This window comes from Cibotium barometz, chromosome 27 (genome assembly GCF_041138505.1).
Source record: "Cibotium barometz isolate CiBa-2024 chromosome 27, ASM4113850v1, whole genome shotgun sequence".
NCBI classification, from domain to species: Eukaryota; Viridiplantae; Streptophyta; class Polypodiopsida; order Cyatheales; family Cibotiaceae; genus Cibotium; species Cibotium barometz.
This window is the reverse complement of record NC_141072.1, coordinates 8,147,149-8,168,818: the sequence shown is the minus strand read 5'-3', so window position 1 is coordinate 8,168,818 and position 21,670 is coordinate 8,147,149. Positions and strand designations below refer to the sequence as shown.

Genomic DNA, 21,670 nt, shown 5'->3' with positions numbered 1-21,670 from the left:
AATGCTTTGCAAGGGTGCGATTGCAAAGGCAGATTCCTTTACTCAGTGGGAGATGGAGCAGGAGGAGGGAAATGAGTAGGTGGAGACACAACAGAGCCCAGAGGATGATGCCACTGTAACTTGGTTGAACACAATGCTAATCAATACACTTAAATACACTAAGATTTGATGGACACTTGTTCAAATACAAGAAGTAAATTGCTGAATTGACAAGAGACACACAATGAGCCGAAACGGCCGACCCCTCCCTCAAATAAAGTATATTGATCTTGGGAGAATCAAGTACATAGTGTCATGGGCATTTCTGACCAGATTTCCATACCAATGCATATGAATACAGTATTGCAAACAAGTGGTTGTCGATGTAGACTTGCAACCCACACTACCCTCTCAAGTGCCCATGTTTCCTACCATTTGCTCTCTATTGTTCCACCAACACATGGTAGCAACAATCTGCAAGAGAGCATGTAGGACAAGAGAACACTACACAGGGTATGTGATCTCGTAATCCAGTTCCTCCCTCTTGGTACTTGCTCCCATATTTAAGCATAAATCCCCTTGGGCATCTAACTCGTCCAAACACTTGCTCATATAATTTGTAAATCCCCCACATCATGTCGGGGGGTATGCCCAGTGTCTGTAAGCGGTGGAAGAGGCGCTCTCTCGAGACTGTGTCGGGTTGCTGTTGTCCACCTTAGAGAGAGAGCAAATCGGGTTTTGCTGCAGCACGCCGGAAGAGAGAGAGAGAGAGAGAGAGAGAGAGAGAGAGTAGTCGGTAGCACCTTCGAGAAGAGAGAGAGAGAGAGAGAGAGAGAGAGAGAGAGAGAGAGAGAGAGAGGAGTCGACGAAGGTAGCTACCACCTTTCCTCCTTGCCTTCACACATACGTGGCCCTCCCCAACCTCCTTGCGTGTAATTCATTTACATGGCAAGTACACAACTTTCCTCAAATGAATTTTTGGGCACCCACACTTATTATTGCCCATGGCTAGAAGTTTTAATGTGAACACATAGCCTTATAAATACAAAGGTTAGTATTAGTTATAAATATAACCTTAGAAAGTGGGTTAAAAAGAATACTTACTACTTGTTCACATGCCACACCAACATGTCAGCAGATAGGCACACCCACGGTACACTAGAGGGCGTCCCCGTCTAGTGCACTGGCATGACATAACAGGCAGTCACACGAAAACAAATCACGCGAAAACAAATCCAGCATACAAAGATGGATGCACGTGCACATGTAATGGACGAAATCTCTCTTTCATGAAACTTGTACAAAACATTCTAGTCGGGCACAAAATTGGTGCGACAGAATGTGAAAACCTTGGCCTTCCTATGGAGTAATAGTCCCATAGGCAAGACACGATACAAACACGGGTCCTTCCATGGAGTGACAATCCCATGGATAGGAAACCATCCTGGTCATACACGGGTGGCACGATACAGGCTCCTGTCCATATGGCATGATCCTGGTCACACATGGGTGGCATGAAACTGGTTCCCGTCCATGTGACACAAAGTGACTGGCCCTTTCACACGAGAGACCGGCTTGGCCTCATGTGAGCATGGCTCAAATCTGGTCGCTCTATGGAGTGACAGTCCCATAGAAGTGGCACCAGAAATGGAGATGGACTAAATGGGCGGCCAGATGGTGACACCATCGGTGCTCGCCAAGTTGGCGGGGAGAGTCAGAAGGGCCCCGCTCTACATAGAAGGATCAATAATGCCCAACATACTTTTGTTGCAAGGCTGAATGATGACTGTCCCCGCCACCTTGGCCGGTGCTAGCCATCACTACCCGCCCAAAGGAAATTGCGGATCAACCGCTGCACGTGACCAGTACACGCCCTGTGGAAGGCCCAACAGGAGGTGATGTACCGCATGGTGGCGAGAAGGACCTGGTTTGCCGCCATTACTTTACTAGAGAGAGAGAGAGAGCTTGGTTGTGCCGTAGTAAAGAAGCTTCTTCTGATGCTTAGGAGGGGGGCAAGTTGCTACTTAGAGGTGATTTCAATCCCAACTTGGTAGCCAAGATAATGAACTGGGTTACTCCTCGGAATCCACTTCAAGGACTCAAGTGATCGCCAAGCCGGTGTCAAGACTAGCGATTGCTGATGCGAACGGGCCGTGGCGGTCGCCCTCCAAAAGGTGAAGTTGTTATCCAAGATGCTCCTATCCTGGATAAAACCTGACCTGTCTGCATGCCATGAATTAGATCTGGGACGTGGGGCTGCAATTGATGAGTGATGGTTTTGGCTAGGATTTTGTAGACTGTCCCCAAGAGGGTGATAGGTCTCCAATGGCGAATCTCCAACCTGTTGCCTTCCTCCTTGGGGATCAAGTGAATCAAGTCCTCTGCCAGTCTCTCTTGCATAGATCTGGAAATCATGATCTCACTGAAGGCCGCTCGGAAGCCATCCTCCTCCATGAGCTCCCAGTGAGATGAAGAAATAGGGAACTAGAAGCCCATCCTCACCTGGGCACTCGCCCCTAGGGAGTGCCTGCAATGTCTGAAAATGGCATTTAGTCCAGCCCTAAAAAGGGGATTTATCTGGATTATTCTGGATTTATTAGATTTTATTCATCTTTTTTGTGTCTTGCTGCTGGCCGACTGCCCTTTCACTGGCCGACCAGCAGCCCCCTTTAGCAATTGCCTCATCATTCAGCAGTCAGTACCACTTCATAGACATATCTGGTACCACACCTGCTGGTTGTTGCTGCTGCTGGGGACTGCACTACATCTGCTGCATCATCATCGCTTGTCAGCTCCAGCACATCAGTGTTTTACTTCAGTTCATACACAGCACACCAGCGTTTTATCTTCAGTTTATGGGACAGCAGCCCTCTCTGCTACATACAGCACCTCAGCCCTCTCTGCTGTTCATGGGAAGCAGCCCATTCTCTGCTAGAGTACAGTACTTCATCATTTTTCCTACAGTTTACCTTGGGACAGCAGCCCACTCTCTGCTACAGTTCATCATCGTTTTTCTACAGTTTACTTCGGGACGGCAACCCTCTCTGCTCCTCTCCATCCCTCAGGTATTGCAGCACCCTTGTCACCAGAGCTTGCACCACTTCCACCACTCGGGACAGCAGCCCTCTCTACTCCTCACCACCACTCAGGTTTTGCAGCACCCTTGTCACCAGAGCTTGCACCACCATCACTCGGGGCGGCAGCTCTCTCTGCTCCTCACCACCCCTCAGGTATTGCAGCACCCTTGTCACTAGAGCTTGCACCACTCGGGATGGCAGCCCTCTCTGCTCTTCATCACCATTCAGGTACTGCAGTACCCTTGTCACCACCACCATCATCACTTCAGCTTCCACTGCTCACTACCACCTTGGAGTGCCTTTGCATCCACCAACACAAGCCTTCGACACCGACCACCTCACGGAGTGCCTTTGCCTCACATCGACACGAGCCTTCATCATCGACCGTGCTTCAGCTCCGACATCGTCTTTGCTTCTGCACTGGTCTTCTTCCTCACAGAGTCTCCTCACATCAGAGGACCTTTTGTACATATTTTCACTCACCATTATATATAGACTCATTCAGCTATTTTATGTTGTGTTTTTTGCTCTGATCTCTCGTACATTTGGTCCTTTCGTCCTTTTGCCCTCACATGCAACACCTCTGCAATCTCCTCGGAAGAGAAGGGTGTCATCAAGAAACTCTAGAGAGCCGGTGGGACCACCTCACGAGTGTGTTGCCAGACCCTCTCTCTTGCATCTTGTATCTGCGGGGAGCGAGGCTCTGGAGTGAGTAGGGAAGTGAACAAACCAGTTACTTGTGCATGTCTACTTTAAAATTGCATGCTTCTTGATATTTGATAGCACGCTAGGAACACAATGGTTCAACATAGTAAGCAGATCATACTCAGTTTTTGTACTTAATTCATGTAAAATGTTTCAATGGGCAGGGTGTGTCTATTTTGTTTTGGATCATGTGCTTCTGGATTTGAGATTTTGACATTTGGAGCTTGTCAGCAGGTCATTGAAGCTGTGAAAACCTTGACCTCGGCAGATACTCCTTTGCTTGGCTCTCCACTTACGGTCACTGCGGCTATTGGCAAAATGGTAGCATATAATGTTGCAATTTTGCAAGATTCAGTGAAAGCCTTTTATAGGCTCACATGTCTTTCTTCTTGCAGGCAGTTTCTAAAGGCAGGCAAGGGGTAGAAGCTCAGAACATCTTGCGGGTAAGCCTGCGTTGCCTTTGTACAGGAAGTTTGCAAGCTTTTATTTGTGATGGTGGATAGTACGACAATCCAGAATATAGATTGTATGCTTAGGATTTGTGCAGATGTTTGAGTGTAAGACATGCAATTATCCACTCCTCATGTTGGGCATCGACCAAGGTGGTGGGAAAACCATAGTCACTGGTCTTTGTGGTGGGTGGTATCAATGCTGTGATGACGTGAGGATACACTTGGTGCTCCATGGGCATGTTCTTGGGTTTTAGTAGGTGTTTGATTGTTTTTGTCAATCGGATCTTGTGGTACACCCACACCCACCTTACATTTATCCTGTTATCGGGTGCTTGTAATTGGTGTGGGCCTCATTGATCCTGTGCTACACTCAGTCCCATGACTCTATCCATTGCATCCACATACTTTGAAGTACATCTGGCTCAGCGAGTCCAGACGACCAAAGTTTGCTTCATATGGAGTTTTACTAATGGCTGTGGAAAAATTAAGAATTTTGAGGATTAGGGAATATTGGGGGGAAATTGAATTCTCAGAGAAAATGGTGAAAACTAGGAGAGAAATCGTAATAGAGAGAATAGAAGAAGACGAACAGGAGAAATAATAAAATAAGTAGAAAAAAACGTAAACAAGAAAAGGGAAGTTGAAAATGGCTGATTCAGAAATGTGAGCTCAGGAAAATGCCGTTTCAATGTTCCCAAGGGTGGAAACGGCCATTTCTAGCCACACATCCTTGTACCTTCACGATTGGGCTGTATGGAAGCAAAATGGGCTGTATAGAAGCTTAAGAGGCTGCCTATCTGCCGAAAGGCCATTCGCCAATGAGGTGATAGCTCAAGTGGTGAAGGTGTTTGCCTAGGACCTAGAGGTCTTGGGTTCAAAACCCCCCTTGGTGCTTCCTTGGTGGCATTGCCTACTACGGGCGGATAATTAAGCGCCTACGGGTGGTAGAAAATCAGTAACTATGGGAGGATCTTGGGCCTAAGGCCAATAAAAAAAATTCTTTAAAGTCTCGTCTTGATTTGTTGGCTTGCCTAGTGTATGCTTCCTGTGCTTTGGCAAGGCACTATTTGACAGACTCAGTGATCTCTGAAAATGTTTTGGTGGTCTTGTTGGCCTCCAAGGAAGGTGATACGATCCTTACCAAGATATCAATATGGACTTTGTTGGACCTCCTCTCGTTGCATTTGGATCTCGGAACACAGTGCTTGACCATTGTGGACGGATTCAGTAAGTTTTGCATGTTGATCCCGTTCAAGGAAACGGCCACAGCTGAAGACAACGCTCGGTTGTTCATCCAACATTGGTACCCCATCGGAGGCTGGTTGAATGATCACTCTCCAGGCCACCTTGGCCTAGGCAGGCCTCCCATCACTATTGGCCCACAAAAAGTTGCGAATCAACTGCTGTACTTGAGCAATGCAGGCTCAGGAGAAGGCCCAACACGAAGTAATATACCACATGGTGCGAAAAAGGACCTGGTTCGCCACCACCACTGAACCAGCTAAGGAGAGCCACACAAAACTCTAGTACAAAAGCTTTTTCCGAATGCTCAGAAGGAGAGGGGCTAGCTATTGCTCCGGGGAGATATCGATGCCCACTTGGCATCCAAGGTAGTGGATTGGAGTGCCCCTAATGATCTACTGGAAAGCCTCAACCGGACGCCAAGTCAGGGTGGGTGTAGAGCCTACCCAAAAACCACACGACTTGTGCCAGTTGATTTGCGCTCTTGATGCGCGACAAAAAATCTCTATTGCCTCTGCGAATCTCTGGAGATTCCCCACATCTCCAAATAGGTATGTTGCTATGTCATCTGCAAACTTTGAGTCTAGCAGCTCCTCCTGAGTACGGATGGGGAGAGACAATCCCTGGAGCCCTGTCTCTTGAGCTGAGAGAAAACTGCTCATGGCCTCGGCGACAAATAGGAAGAGGTAAGGTGCGAGTGGACAGCCTTGCCGGACCGAGTGAGAAAGGGGAAATCTGTCCCTCAGGCACCCTGAATGAGAACCTGAGTGTGAGAGGCCGAGTAGAGGCCTATAACACCGCGGATCCACTTTACTGGGAACCCCATCCGGTACATTGTGCCCTCCAGAAAGCCCCAAGCAACTCTATCATAAGCTTTCTCAAAATGCAGGAGGAGCACAATGAGGTCCTGTTGCCGCATCCTGAACAAAACCTGTTTGAGTGCCATGGATCAAGTCGGGGAGGAAAGGTTGAAGTCTCCGGCTGATGACCTTGGCCGAAATCTCGTAGGCTGTCTGTCCCAAGGAGGGTGATGGGTCTCCACTGCCGAATCTCCAATCCATCACCACCCTCCTTAGGAATCAATTGTATCGGACCCTTTAAGAGTCTCTTTGGCATGGTGCCTGTAGTCATAATCTCATTGAAGGTTGCTCGAAGGCCGCCTTCCATGAGATCCTAGTGGCAAAGAAAGAAGGAAACTGGAAGCTCGTCCGCCCTTGGGCATTTGCCCCTAAAAGAGCCGTCAAGGCCTCCGCCGGCTCCTCAGCTGTGAAGGGAGACAACAATAAGGTCCGGAGAGCCGGGGGGGGGGGGGGGGGGGGGGGGGGGGGCATCTCTCTCGTGTGCCGCAAGACCCTCTCGTGCGCGTCCTCCACTTGCAAGGATAATGGGGCACCTATGAGGAGGGATATGAGATTGGGGCCGGTGCTCCTCTTGTCAGACCGCGAGAAGCACAGACTCCCAAGGCTACGCCCGAACTCATCTTTTTAGCCAACTGAGGAGAAATGTCATCCTTAGAGCCGTCCATATCAAAGAGAACAATGAACTGTTGTCCCTTTGATGTGCCATAAGCACTAATGAGGGCTTTCTTTTGCTCCTCAATCTCACCCTCCTGCTTATCATCAAATACCACTGTGGGTAGTGCGTTTAAGGTGGGTAAGAGTTGGATCATGTTGGTGGGGCTGATGCGGGAGGTGTAGATGTAGCTGTGGCAGTGGCTACTGTGGAGGCAGAGGCTTTGGCAGCTTGTGCAGCCTGCCACTTGGTATAGTCTTTCTTACCATGTCCCACGGTGTGGGAGAAGAAACATATGCCCCCCTTTTTAGCGCGTTTGCGCTTCTGGTTGGAGATATCCACCAATGATGCCCTCCTTGGCCTTTTCCTCAGGTGTTTTCTTAGATGTGAAGTTTTTATCCTTCTTGCCTCCTGAGGTGCTCTGGGATTGTTTCTTAGTGTCTTTGCTATTTTGAGTTCCCTTCCCCCCTTGAGATGAGTACTATTGGGTAGTGGATGATTGCTGTTGGGGTTTGGAGCTAGCCTGAAGTTGCTTGGGCTTACCTTCGTTCAACATCATTTCTTGATTCTGAGTAAGAGTGAGAGCCTTGCCATAGGATTGTGGATCAAAATTACATAGAGTAAACCTAATGTTAGTATCCAGACCTCGAATAAACTGTTTCAACTTATCCTCCTCAGATATACTTAACTGCTGTGCTGATGTGATTACTTTATTAGAGTATGTCAACACGGGTGACCTGTTTTAGGAGAGTTTGTAAAACTCATCCTCAAGGTTGGTCATATATTGTGGAGGTAGAAGCCATTTCTTTAGGTCGGACACAAAGGTGTCCCATACATACTGCGGAGCCCCTGTAGACTCAACAAATGCTGCCACCAAGTGACTGCTTCGCCGGAAAGGTGAGATGCTGCGAGGTGGACTCAATCTTGGGGATTTGAAAGCTTAGCCAATGGAAAATATGCTACAAACTGATGAATGAATTGCATTACTGCAACATGATCACACTTACCATCATACTTACTGATGTTCGGTTGAGCTCATATGATGGTGGTGGTTGGGGTGGTGGAGGAACTTGCTCCTTGGTTCGCCAGTGTAGGGAGAGAGACAACACATTTGCCTGCATAGTGGATATCAAGTGCTGATTTTGGAGTTGCATAGCTTCACGTGTAAGCCTTTCTCGGGTAGCTTGGTCTGCTTGTCTTTGGTCTTCTTCAGCCCTACGTTTAGCGTCTTCGGCCCTTAGTTCATCCTCACGTCGAGCTTCTTTGGCCCGTCGTTCTTCTGCCTTTTTGGCGTCTTCCTTTTGCCATTGTTGCTCCATGAGAAGGAATAATTTTTCCAATTCTGAGAGCTCTTTTGGCTTTTGAGCTTCTTCTTTGGCTTTTTCAGCTGCTACTTTGGCTTTTTCAGCCTCTTCCTTAGCTTTTATTTCTTTGGCCTCTATTTGTTTCTTTAGCAACCTGTTTTTCTCCAAGAGCAATCTGATGAAGTCGTCATTACTTTGTAGAAGCGTTTCTGTAGTGGTAGTGTGTTTCCCTATGTATCTCTTCTTCAATATCTCCTTTGTAGGTTGATGATGATGTCTCTCTTGACATTGTGGATCACCCTAGTGAGATAGCTATGTTTTTGTTTCTGTTTTATTTTCCATTCCATGATGAGATATGCCATGGACATTATTGTATCACTTTGGTCTCACAGGCCCATTGGGTCTTTAGTAGACACTTAATATATCTTTCTTTCCTTCTTTCTCTTCTCTTCTCTTCTCTCTCAGAGTGGAATTGCATAGACTCATGGGTATAAAGAAGGCTTTGTTGCGCGTTACGACGACCAACCTATTGCATGCTACATTGGTATTAGAGCTGCAGATCGTAACCCAAATTGGCTACCCTTAAGTGAGAGCATTCCATCGATGGTAAAATTGTGGTCAAGAAAAACCACCCAGGCCTGGAGCTAATGAGTATGGCTGAGAGGTCTCCCGCAGCTGTCACGTGGAAAGGTAGCTCGATGTGGCGATGGAGCATGTCCTGGATCTAGAGCTGATGAGGGGATCGTGGCCGAGGTCTGGGGGGCTTGGGGTGTCGGGCACACTAGAATGCGGAGGCCCTATCTCAGGTAACTCCTCTCGGGCAAGGTGGGTCCGGAGCAACTCGAGGTGGGTCCACAAGATCCACTGTATGGGTGTCCTCTGTGAGGGCAAAAAGGACGAAAGAACCTGATGTGTGAGAGATCAGAGAAAATCAACACAGCATGAAATGGATGAATGTAATCCACTACAAGAGGGCCTTTGATATGAGGTACTGATGAAGCGACTCTGAGTGGCGATGAAGCAAGGACGAAGTTGGAGCACGAGCACGATCGATGACGAAGGCTCGTGTCGAAGACAAGGGTAGCACTCTGAGTGATGTAGAGGTTGAAGGCTGCAAACACAGGATTGCACAAGAGGCAGGGCGACGATAGATGGATATGCAGGTGTAGGGGCAGGGCGAGTTGTTGAACTGCTGTAGCAACGGGGGCAGAGTGTCGCACTGCGGAATGCTGAGGATATATGCCCGATGCTGTATGTTGTGGGGCAGGAGCGCTGCAACTGGATGCTTTGTGATGATCTGGGTTGAGCCGGGCTGCTGTAGTGGTGTGCTGCGCAGGATTGCTGCAGTGGTGATGATCGATGATGATTGCGTTGATCAATATGTAATAATGAGGGGGCTGCGCGCAAGTTTTATATAGCGCTGGCCCCCCAGCCGACCTGGTCGGCTGGCCTGTCGGGCCAGCCTGGCCGACTAGATAAAAACATTTTTAGGCCTTTTAATGAGGGCCTTGTTGGGTCCTTGCCCTTTTGGGCCTGATTGTCGCACACCCCCTCTCAGGCCAAAAGGGGACCATGAAGATGATGAAGAAGGTAAGTGGGTGAAGAGGAACATGATGAAGTATTTGGCATTAGGTAGGTTTGGTTGGGTGTAGATCATTCGTTCTTCTCTTCGTATGTTGTAGAGTCTTTTGAGTTTGGACTGTACTGGATCAATGCCACAATGCAAGGGGTTTTCACATGCATGAATGCCCATTTGGGTTTTCATTCACACATGCACTCCAAACACAAAAAACAGAATGTGATGCAAAGGGTATGCAAGATGGTAAATGCTATGCAATGGGTTTTCACATGAGCAGTGCCCTTGTGGGTTTTCACTTACTCATGCGCCCTTTACAACAATGATAGATAATACAAGTGGTGAGGATGGCCCCCCTCTCAAGATGCTAAGAGTGATGGTAGAGGACCGATGCCGATCCGCTCGCGAAGACGCTTGAGGATAGGCCGATTGACGGAATTTGTAAGAATGTCAGCATGGTTTTCCGCCATAGGAATGTACTGGAGCCTGATGGTACCAAGCTCAACCTATTCCCTAGTAAAGTGAAAATGAATACCAACATGCTTGGTACGGTTAGAAAAAATAGGATTGTCAGTGAGGGCAATCGCACTCTGACTGTTGACGTAGATGGTAGTAGAAGTGTCCATGGGAACGCGCATCTCCTCAAGAAGTTGATGGAGATACATAGCCTCGGTTGTGGCATCATAGAGGGCCCGGTACTCGGTCTCAGTGAAGAGCGTGCAACGGTATCCTGCTGCTTGCTAGACCAAGAGAAAGGGCCAAATCCAAGTGAGTACAAATAACCACCATGTGAACGCCGGGAATCAATATCACTAGTCGGAGTTCGTGTAACCACGCAGGGTGAACCCACAATTGTAGTGAAGTCCGAACATATAGGTACCCGCTAGATAGCGAACAACCCTCATCACTGAACTCCAATGTGGCTCCTTCGGAGCATTGAAATACTGACTTAATACGGATGTGCAATAAGAAATGTCAGGTCTAGAGTTAGTGAGCCGTATGAGTTTCTTGATCACTTGGCGGTAGGCTTGCTCTTCATGTGGCGGTGAATCCACTTCCTTTGTAAGCTTGATGGTTGGATCCAGTGGGGTGGCCACATGGATAGCACCATCAGGAAAATAGGAAGTAATGAGTTGAAGACTATAATTTTGTTGTGACACAAAAATACCTTCAGGATGTTGGACAATCTCCATGCCAAGGAAATACGAGAGAAGTCCGAGATCAGTCTTCTCAAATGTTTGTCTCAGCTGTGCCATGATATCAGCCACTTTGGCTTGATTTGAACCGGATATGATGAGATCATCAAGATACAACACTAGGTAGCACACCATCCCCTGATTTGTATGGATATAGATATTGCGATCACAGTGGGATGGTTAAAAACCTTGGCTGCGTAGAAATTTGTTGATGCGATGATACCACGCTTGGGGGGCTTGCTTAAGCCCGTAAAGAGCTTTATGCAAGTGGAAGACTTTGTCCTTATGCCCCGGGAGCGGGAAGCCTGGAGGTTGATCAACATAGAGACTTCCTCCTCGAGAATGCCATTTAGGAAGGCACTCTTGACATCCATCTGGTAGACTGGCCAATTGTGGTCAGCGGCCAGATTGAGTATGAGACGGATGGTTGTCATTCGAGCTATAGGTGCGAAAGTCTCGTAGAAGTCAATGCCTTCTTTTTGGCGAAAACCTTCCACTACAAGCTGGGCTTTGGACTTCTCCAAGGTACCATTGGCCTTAAATTTGGTGCAAAATATTCATTTGGTTCCAATGACCTTCTTATGATGAGGGCAATCCGCAAGGGACCACATGCCATTACGGTCAATGCTTTTGAGTTCTTGTTCCATAGCCTGTTTCTAGGCGGGCTTTTTGATTGTCTCTTTCGATTATGTTGGCTCATCATGCGCCACAGTCTGCTGAAAACACAGAGGCAAATGAGGCACGAGGATTGAGCCTGTTGGTACCAGCGGGGTAAAGGGTCCTTGGGTAGCTGTCGGGAGGAGGAAGGCTCCTCAAGTGGCGGAGTAAGAGTCGACTAATTGGGTTCATGTGGCATAGTCGGAGATTCTTGATTGGGTGGTATGGGCAGCGGAAGGCGAAGTAAGTCCTGCTCATCAAAGACAATGTCTGACGAGCAAAGACTTTGTTCAATCTTGGATCAAAGACTTTGTAGGTCTTTGATTTAGAAGAGTACCTCACAAAAATAAGCAACTCACTCCTTGGCTCAAGCTTGCCTCTCGTGTCATTCGGAGTGTGTGTGTGTAAGCATGACACCCAAAGACTTGGAGATGGGAAACAGTCGGTTTCTCTCCATAAAATGCATCAAATGTAGTCGTGTGAGGGACGATGACTATAGGGAAACGGTTCAGAAGGTACACCACGGTGTTAACTGATTCTGACCAAAGGCGTTTAGGATGCTCTGCTGCAAAGAGCATGGAGCGTGCCATATCCATAACGGTACGGTTCTTGTGCTCGACTACTCCATTTTGTGCGGGGGAGTTGGTGGAGGTGAGTTAGCGTTGATTGCCCCGCTCTTGCAAGAACTCGGCAAACTGATGGGAGAAACTCACCACCATTGTCACTGCGACGAGCAATCCCAATCGAGAGGCCCATTTGATTAGTGACTAACCGAACCCACGTGGTGAAGTATCGGAAAGCATCTGATTTATGCTCTTCAGGATATACACCCACATGTACCTTGAATAGTCATCTACAGTTAGCATGTAGTAGAGTGACTTGTTCAAGGAGGGGGTTGGACATTGCCCACTCAAGTTGAAGTGAATCGATTTGAGGATACCCTGAGCACGATGAGGAGCATGCTGTGGGAACGGTGTACGATGCTGCTTACCCATTTGACATGCCTGGCAAACATCCTTGGTCAGTTTGAGGTGAGGTATGCCTTCAACCAGCTGGTCCCTGGACAACTCATAGAGCGTGTCATAGGGAAGGTGACCATAGCGATAGTGCCATAGTCGTTCAGTGTTCGAAGAAGCTCTGGTCACGTAGGCACGAACCCAATGAAACTTAGAACCCTCGAAAGATGGCTCAGATAGAAAGGTAAGACATCCGATAGTGCCATAGGGAAGGTGACCATAGCGATAGTGCCATAGTCGTTCAGTGTCCGAAGGAGCTCTGGTCACGTAGGCGCAAACCCGATGAAACTCAGAACCCTCGAAAGATGGCTCAGATAGAAAGGTAGACATCCGGTATAAGCCATCCTTCTATGCTTGACCTTGGACAACAACGGGACCGGTAGTCTTATCAATCAGCTCGACAAATCACTTGTTGTAAACTCCACGATCGAGTTGGGTCAGCTGGGATACAGAAAGTAAGTTGAGGCCCAAGTTAGAAACAAGATAAGACATTGTCCCAAGGTTGATTGGTTGGGGCCTATGGTAGTGTCAAATAATACGGTGCCAACAGATTTGATGGGCATCAGGGTATTGTTGCCACATCGAACTTCACCCTTAGCAAGACGCTGAGAGATGGAAATGTGGCATTGCGTGCCATATGGTGTGTAGCTCCATTGTCGACTATCCAAGTGACTTGATGGCCACAAGGAAGAGTTGGGTGGGCTTTGATGATTGGCACAGATGGATCATCAGGTAACTGATAGATCTGAACGAGGGTAGAAGCTTCTATACGTTGATTGCTTTGGCTAGCCCGATGTTTCTTCTTCCTTTCGGAAGAGTGGCCAGAGGCTAACTCAGATGTGGCTTGAACGACATTGACCGAGGGGTTGGGACGAGGTGGTGTAAGAGATGACCAATCAGACATCCCTTCTAGGGTGGCGAAGAATATTGAGTGGGGGGGTGGACCTTGATCGCATAGTTTTTTTCATATGCGTCCGTTTCAGGTTCCGTACGTCTGCCCACGTTAGTGTCTTATCACGTCCGATATGGTATTCCGTACGGTGTCCTAAATTTTGGGGCTTTTTGGGTTTTTGGTCTGTCGATTTGACGTTTCGCGAATTTGCCTGCATGGCTGCTGTAGCCTGTACCTGACGGTCGACCGCGTTCAGTGTTGAGGCTCCCGACTTCCAAGCAAAGCAAGACAACTCACAAGGCTCGCCTTCAGGTACGACTCTACGAGTCTCCTTTAAGCTTTTTTCTGCCTACGCCCCCTTTTACAGCCTGCACCCCCCTCTTTTCTACCTGCGCCCACCTTTTTTCTGCCTTTGCCCCCTTCCCCCTCTCGTGAGACTTTGTCACGACTCATGTGTGCACTTAGCACTGAGCAGTGCTGTTGCCTGCTGGCACGTGCAGTGACAAGTTCACACGTTACAACTTACAAGTGTGCACTGTGCACTGTGTGCCTTCCCTCGGAGCTCTCTTCAAAGTTCATACTTCAAACTTCAAAGTTCAAGACTTGAGTTTGTTTAAACTTCAATTTTTGTGCCCAATGTCGGCCTCTTCAACCTCTAACGAAGTTCTGTCTAAATCACCCTTTTTACAGATGAGCCAATCCAAGCGTCCGGAGTGGCAATATGTGACCCAAGTAAAGGCCCTTGGGAAAGGGCAATTCACTTTTAAATGCAATTATTGCCCTCATCAATGGGATGGAGGCCCACTACGCATTCGGGCACACATTTTGGGCTTGGTTGGCCATGGTATGGGGCCTTGCGCAAATGTATCTGAAGAGGTTAAAGATGTTTGCAGGAGGTTGCATGCAAATAGTTGTAGTAGTGTTCATGGCCGAGAGGCTTTTGTGGATGCTTTGGTGGATGATATGGTTGGAGATGTATCTCAGGGTGCAGGGTCTGCATCAATGGGCACACAAGGAAGTACACAAGTCAGCGGTAGTGCAAATGTTGGGTCATCATGTAAGAAAAGAAAGATGTCTAAAGGGAAGGGGGATCTGGCAAATGCATGGAATGTACAAGCACGAAAGCAAGCATCCATTGCAGTGTGCAGATTCTTTTATGCGGAGGACATTTCCCATTGGAAAGTGAGGAGTCCTTACTTTTTGGAGATGGTGAAGGCAATTGGACATGTTGGTCCTTCTTATGTGCCTTCATCTTACCATTGCTTGAGTTAGTGGATGAGGTCAAATGCATTGATCATGAGATCATGGATGTGCGCGAGAAATGGAAAAAATATGGATGCACCATTGTTTCTGATGGATGGTCAGACACTAGGAGCAGGCCTATCATAAATTTTCTTGCATGCTCCATTCATGGCACTGTATTCTTGAAATATGTGGACACATCTGGGGAGTTTATTTTCCAGCATTTAAAGCAGGTTATCATTGAGGTTGGCCCAGCAAATGTTGTGCAGGTATGCATGGATAATGCATCGAATTGCGTTCGGGCTAGGGAATTGGTTAAACAGGAGTGGCTGATCATTTTCTTCACTAGATGTGCATGTCATTGCTTGGTGCTTTTGTTTGAGGACATTGGCAAAATTTCTTGGGTTGCAAAAGTGCTAAACCAAGCAACTCAAGCTGTCACATTTCTCACAAGAAAGTCCACAGTGTTGGCACTGTTTAGAAAACTCAGCAAGAAGGACTTGGTGAAGCCTTCTGCAACTCGGTTTGCGTACTTTTTTATTATGCTAGTTACTCTCTTGGATGAGAGATGTATGCAGGGTGTGCGCAAGCTGATGATTGATGATAAATTTGTAAAAATGAAGGCATCAAAGACCCCTCAGGGAATTGAGGTGTCAGACATTGTGTTCTGTGCATCTTTTGGCAAGAGGCAAGAACCATTGTCACGATATAAGCTCCCATTTTGAAAATTCTCTGCTTGGCTGACAGGGAAGGAGCCACCATGGGCCTCATGTATGAGCTTACAGATCGTATGGTAGAGCAAGTGCAAAACATGCAAGGCATTGAGGCCAATAAAATAAAAGAGATCGAAGATCTATGCATTGGTAGATGGGGAATGATGCACACACCATTTCATGCTGTGGGCTATATCTTGCACCTTGTATGGAAAGGAAAAGAGCAAGATAGTGACTTAGAGGTGCAGGATGACACTGTTGGAAAAATACACTAAGGGTGATTTGGCCTTGCAAGGAGATCTCATTGATGAGCTGGACAAGTATAAGCGAGAAAGCGGCACATTTACTCGTCCCATTGCAAAAGATGAGAAAAGAATGCAAGAGGGTGTGAAATGGTGGGAGACATTTGGGACTTGTACACCCAAATTTCAAGCTCTTGCACTTAGGGTGCTTTCTCAAGGCACATGTGCCTCCCCGTGTGAAAGAAATTGGCACATTTTCTCTCATTCATACTAAGAGAAGAAACAGGCTTCTTCCTTCTCATATGGAGAAACTTGTTTTCATACACACAAACTTGAGGTTCATGTGCAAGATCAAAGAAAGAGGCCATGAGAGAATGGAGATCACATTGGATATGCTTAACAAAGAAAAAGATGAGGAGCGCTTGATTGCCTTGCAAGATTTGCAAGAGGTTATTGCAGAGGCAGATGAGGCTTTGGAGCCTCTTTTGATTGCTCCACCCTCTACAGATGGCCAACCATCCTTTGGCCATGTTGGGACATCATGCTGAGTTGCTGCCAAGGCTTATGAGTTTGATGATGATGATGAGGAGAAGGAGGAGTTTGCAGATGAGGATGAGGAGCCCATTGATCATGCTGAGGATGAGGGGAGCTTTGATGAGGCTTAGGGTTACTTAGTATTCTTCCACTTTCTACCTGTGTTTGTCCACTTCCTACTTATGTTTTTCCTTACTGCTTAGGAGTTCGTTTACAGGTTTTGCAGCTTGCCCATTGAGCAGTGAGCACTCCATCATCCATGTTTTGCTCGCTTCCACTCATGTTTTATTTAGTTTCTTGAGGCTTGGACCTCCTCATGTTTGTCCACATGGCACAACCTGCAGCCTACAGGTGATAGGTTTTGGCATTTGCGCACTCCACACTCCCTAGTCCCTACTTATGTAACATGTTACATGATACATCATTGATCATACATGTATGATGTAAACAGGTTAGTCGACAAGTTTTGGAGGTGGCCAGCAAAAACGAAATTCAGCTATTGATCACCCTGTAAAAGCGACCAGCACCAAAACAGGGAAAAGAGAGAGAAACGGTGTTGTACGGGCAGCCTTATAACCAGCAGGAAAACGGCCAAGGAAGAAGAAGAAGAACCAACAACTGTCGCTTGTGCTTTCATGCACATGATCTCAAAAACAGCCCTCCTTGCTTTTCAATAGGGGCGACCAGCTCCTAATTTGGCTATGCTTTTCCTTTTTGCCAAAAGTAGCTGGGTTTGCTCAAAATATCCCTAGCTTTTGCTTTTCCCCGCTTACTCCCCAAGCTGAAGCTAGGTGCCTCGTTTTGTCCACTTGTACATGCCCAAAATAATAATATGTCGAGCCAGTTGTTAGTGATGTGTGAACACACTGACTTATAAACCTTGTAAGTCAGATGAAAATCTCATGACGCCCATGCTGTGTAACCATTTTTCAGGCCAAACTTTGCCGGTGAATGCTTCAGCTTTCTTCAGTAGAAAATCCCGGTTCTCACCTGTGGGCTTGCCTCAAAACACTGATCAAGACTAGTGAAGGGACCAAATGGTGACAACTCCTCAAACCTAGACTTGAGGCCTTGAGACTACCATGTGCTTACATTCAACGAGTATGTACTGGTGGTATGGGATGCCAGAGACTTTGCACATGGAGCCATGTCTCTGATGCTACTACTCCCCCGTGCTTGGGGGCGAGCTAGAATGCCTCTATGGTTGGGAGGTGAGCTTTTTTGTTTATGGTTAATCGCAGGCTTTGTAAGCGTGGGGGCTTGACAGGCCATGTATCTTGTGCTGTTATAACAAGCCTGTAACTTGCACTCAAATTGCAAGTTTAAATCTTGCACTACAACGGAGGATGATTTGGACATTCTTTTAAAGAGTTATGGAAGTTGCAAGGGGAGTATTTGGGCATGCCCAACAAGTTTTTCATATGAAGGCAAGATAAGTGTTTGGTACTGCATGATAAATACTCATCATTGAAATGTAAGACTTCGTATGTGCGATGAATGAACTTAAACACCCTTTAATGCCACACTCACATTAGAGCCTTGTACCGCAAAGATCGTGGGCTTAACTTTTTGTTGTTGTTGAAAATTCAGGTTTATCTTGCCAATATACGGTTGCGCAATGCAAACACGGATGTCCTTGTGACTGTGCACGAGCCTCTAATGATAAGGTACTTTATTGCATTACGATCTTTTTGCCAGCTTCAAAGTTTGTAGATGGCTTATTTGCACTACTGTGGTTGCTTCAGAAGGTCAGGATAAGAATTGAGTCTTTGTCCTTCTGACTGGTCAAGAGGTTGCTACAAGAACTTTGATTGCCTGCTTATTGGACTTCATGATCACATACACCATGCCATTCACAAGTATGAAATGCCTCAATGCCAATAACAGAAAATTTGGACTCGAGAGATGGCCAGTGTCATGATTAATGACTAGGGATCCACTTGATGTTACATCTCACTTGGATGCCATGCTTCTTGTTCATGACAATGTTACATAAGATTCAGCTTACACATGATTGGATGACCAGGTAAATGACAAGAAGACATGCTTTCAGCCTGCACTTTTAATTAGTTGATTGATTACATGTCAAGCACATGATTGGCTCGGTGTGTTTGTGCACCTTTCGCTTGATCAAGTGTTTCTATCACTCAATGTGTGTAAGGTTGCAACGATGCACAAAACTATTTGTACAAAGCTCGAGCTCCTGCGTGCGCATCTGAGCAGGCGCCCCTCTGCAGCGCTTTCCCTCCTTCCCCCCTCCACCCCTCTCTTCCTCTTGCAGCCACCCCGCTCTCCTCTTTTTAACGTTCCCTTCTGCTCCCCTTGTGCTTTCCTTTTTGGCCTCCCGCCTCCCTGAGCCGCCCGCGCCCCCTCCATCTTTTTGCCTCCTGTTTCCAGTCTGCTCAGTCTTGTATTTGTTCTTCATTCGGCATTGGAATTCTGCTTATGGTTCCACCCCTTTGGAGGACTACATGATGGCAGCAAGCATCTTCCCCTACCGAGACTGCCCTCCATTGCCAGATCTCCAGCTCGTGTCAAGCCTCTTCCCTGGTTTGCAAGCTTGTTGGTAGCCGACCGGCCATGGATTGAATTTGGGATCTCCTGCAAGCCGCTTTTATCCACAAGCAGGGTGGGATCTCTGGCATCCTGTTTGTAAGGAACGGCTATGTTCAGGTAAAGTTTGACTTTGTTGCCTTGGCGGATTGGGTCCTTGTCACCAATTGGCCGACCATTTGGTCCATCTCCAGTTTTGTGTCTCGTTCACTTGAGGCCAGGCCGGTGTCTCATGTGAAGAGGCCAGTATTTTTACTTAACATGGACGGGAGGAGCCAGACAGGTGCCACCCGTGTGTTAGCAGGATGGTGTCATATGGACGGGAGCCAGATTGGCGCCACTCGTGTATGACCTGGACTGTGTTCTATCTATGGGCTTGTCACGCCATGGAAGAGCTAGTATTTGTGCCGTGTCTTGCCTATGGGACTGTCACTCCATAGGGAGGCTCGTGCCTGGAACTGTGTTTTACCTATGGGACTGTCACTCCATAGAAAGACCAGGATTTATGTTTTATGTCGTGCCATTTTTGTGCCCGACAGATATTTTGTACTCGTTCCATGAACGGGAGATATGTCCATGATACTATTTGCACATGCACTCATGTTTTGCATGTTTGAAACTGTTTTCGCATGACTTGTATTCTTGTGTTCGCTTGCTTGACGTGTCACTTACTGAGCGGGGACGCCTGCCAATGAGTCGTGAAGTTTGCTCTAACTTCTGACGAGTTTTGTTGCATGTGAACAGGTGGTAAGTGTATTGCACTTGTTGGTTTAAAAGTTTTATTTCTAACCTTTAATGTTATAAGGTTGTAAGTTCACATTCATTTAAAAGTGGGCACCCACTTGTGGGCCAAGGGAAACCCCACACTTAACCCCTTAAGTGTGTGGGGGTGGGTGCATGGCCACCTACCCACACCACATCATGAAGCTGGCCATCCCCATGAAACGTGGAGAGCCGGCCAGCTATGATCGTTTAACTCCCCTCCAACATCTACAAAAAAAAGCGACCACCCTTCTGCTCACACACACATGATCGTGCGCTTCATCTCCTCAGGCTGCTCCTCCACGCCTCTTTCTCTACAGGCTGCAGCCAGGCGGTTTCTAGTATCCAAAGGAAGGCTTTTGCTAAGTAATCAGGCTTATGTGCACTTGTTGGATTGTGCACGAAGCAAGAAACGTAATTAAATATGCCCTATTGAGATTTTTGTGAGCAATATATATATATAGACACACACACACACACACACACACACACACACACACACACACATATGTATGTATGTATGTATGTGTGTGCGTGTGAGTGGTGTGTGTGTGTGTCTACATGTATGTATGAATATATATATGTATGTATGTGTGTATCTATATATATGTCTATATACATATATGCATATATATATACATACATACATAGATATAGATATATATGTGCGTGTATTTATGTATGTATGTATGGATGTATATGTATATATGTGTGTGTATGTATGTGTGTGTGTGTGTGTATGTATGTATGTATGTATGTATGCATGCATGTATGTGTGTATATACACACACACACACCCATGGAGCATTGTATTTGTTAAATACTCCCAATAATATATCATATATTGAGGTGGAGGGTTGGCCCGTTCCGGCCCCAGTGCTAGTGTCCATCTATCAACATTCATTTCATTTCAATTTTCAGTTTTGTTATTAAGTTGTCCATTTCAAATTGTGATATTAAGTTGTGCTATTACGCGTGTGGGTGTCCAACGGAGTCTATTTCCATTTGTCGGGATCGGTTTCATTGGTATCAGAGCACGGTTGTTTCCCTCTTCTTAGTGGGGAAACGAACCTGTGTATTGGACACCCCGCTTCTAGCACACTTAACACAATGGACAGCCAAGGCAACCCTTTGGAAGTACCTAATTCGAGGGGCCCATCAAGTGCCTCACGTGGTTCTGATGCTCTACGAGGAAGGCACAAGCCCCTTGAAAGGAAAAATGATAGTGATTCAAAGGGGCAATTGTCTCAAGGAAAGACAGTCATGCAAGAAGAAGAGCCTGATGCAATGAGGGCTGAAATGGAGCATATGAGAAAGCTTTTGCAGGCACAAGAGCAAGAGCTGAAATTTTTGCATGAAGATCCCCATGTGCAAAGTGCCATTGAAGGAAGGAAAGCCGATGCAATGGTAGATGTGACTTTTGAGTCCATGGCACGGGAAGTGGGAAAGAAGCCAAGGGAGGTTGCACTTTCTTACCTCCTCCGCAAAGGTGACATCAAAGAGGGGGAAGATAGAGAGCTGAAATTCAGAAATCCACCTCGCTTGAAGCATGGAGATCCTGCATCTCAAAGGTTGAGGTCATTTATGCAAAAGGAAGAGGTGACAGTCACCTCTCGTCATGCATCTTCTCCACAAGGCATAAAGCCTGATAGGTATATGTATGCTAGTGCTCATGGAGGGCATGATGGTCACATGCATTCAAGACATGTATCCCATGGTAGGGGTGACAGGTCTACCACTAGAAGAGCTTTGCCTTCTGAGTTGTCCCATGGAGAGACATTGCCTTATGCAGGAAAGTCACATGCATCTGATTCTCAAGTTCATGGAGCACATGTCACCGTGCTTCATGAAACTTCCATGATGGCCCATGAAGCCCATGCAGATAGGGCTGCCCCGTTGAATAAGGGGAAAAGAAAAAGAGAGGACCATGAGCCTCATGCCAGAAAGCTCAAGGAATTTAATGCAGGTGACAAGTCCGTTAAGTTTGATGTTTTTCATGGAGAGCATGATGCTTCC

General features: G+C 46.9%; 1 protein-coding gene and 1 pseudogene across 3 annotated transcripts in view; both read left to right on the top strand.

Moving 5' to 3' along the window:
- Window positions 1-21,670, top strand: part of LOC147623035 (uncharacterized) — a 72,412-nt gene that overhangs the window by 30,903 nt on the left and 19,839 nt on the right. For 2 of the 3 annotated variants that reach the window (XM_086821062.1, XM_086821060.1), the window contains 3 exons: window positions 3,993-4,082; window positions 4,157-4,204; window positions 17,930-18,006. In XM_086821062.1, the coding sequence (XP_086677188.1) occupies window positions 3,993-4,082; window positions 4,157-4,204; window positions 17,930-18,006 (215 nt within the window). The remainder of the gene's footprint in view (window positions 1-3,992; window positions 4,083-4,156; window positions 4,205-17,929; window positions 18,007-21,670) is intronic. The other variant, XM_086821061.1, reaches the window with a different exon arrangement.
- On the top strand, window positions 14,299-16,470 carry LOC147623036 (uncharacterized; annotated as a pseudogene).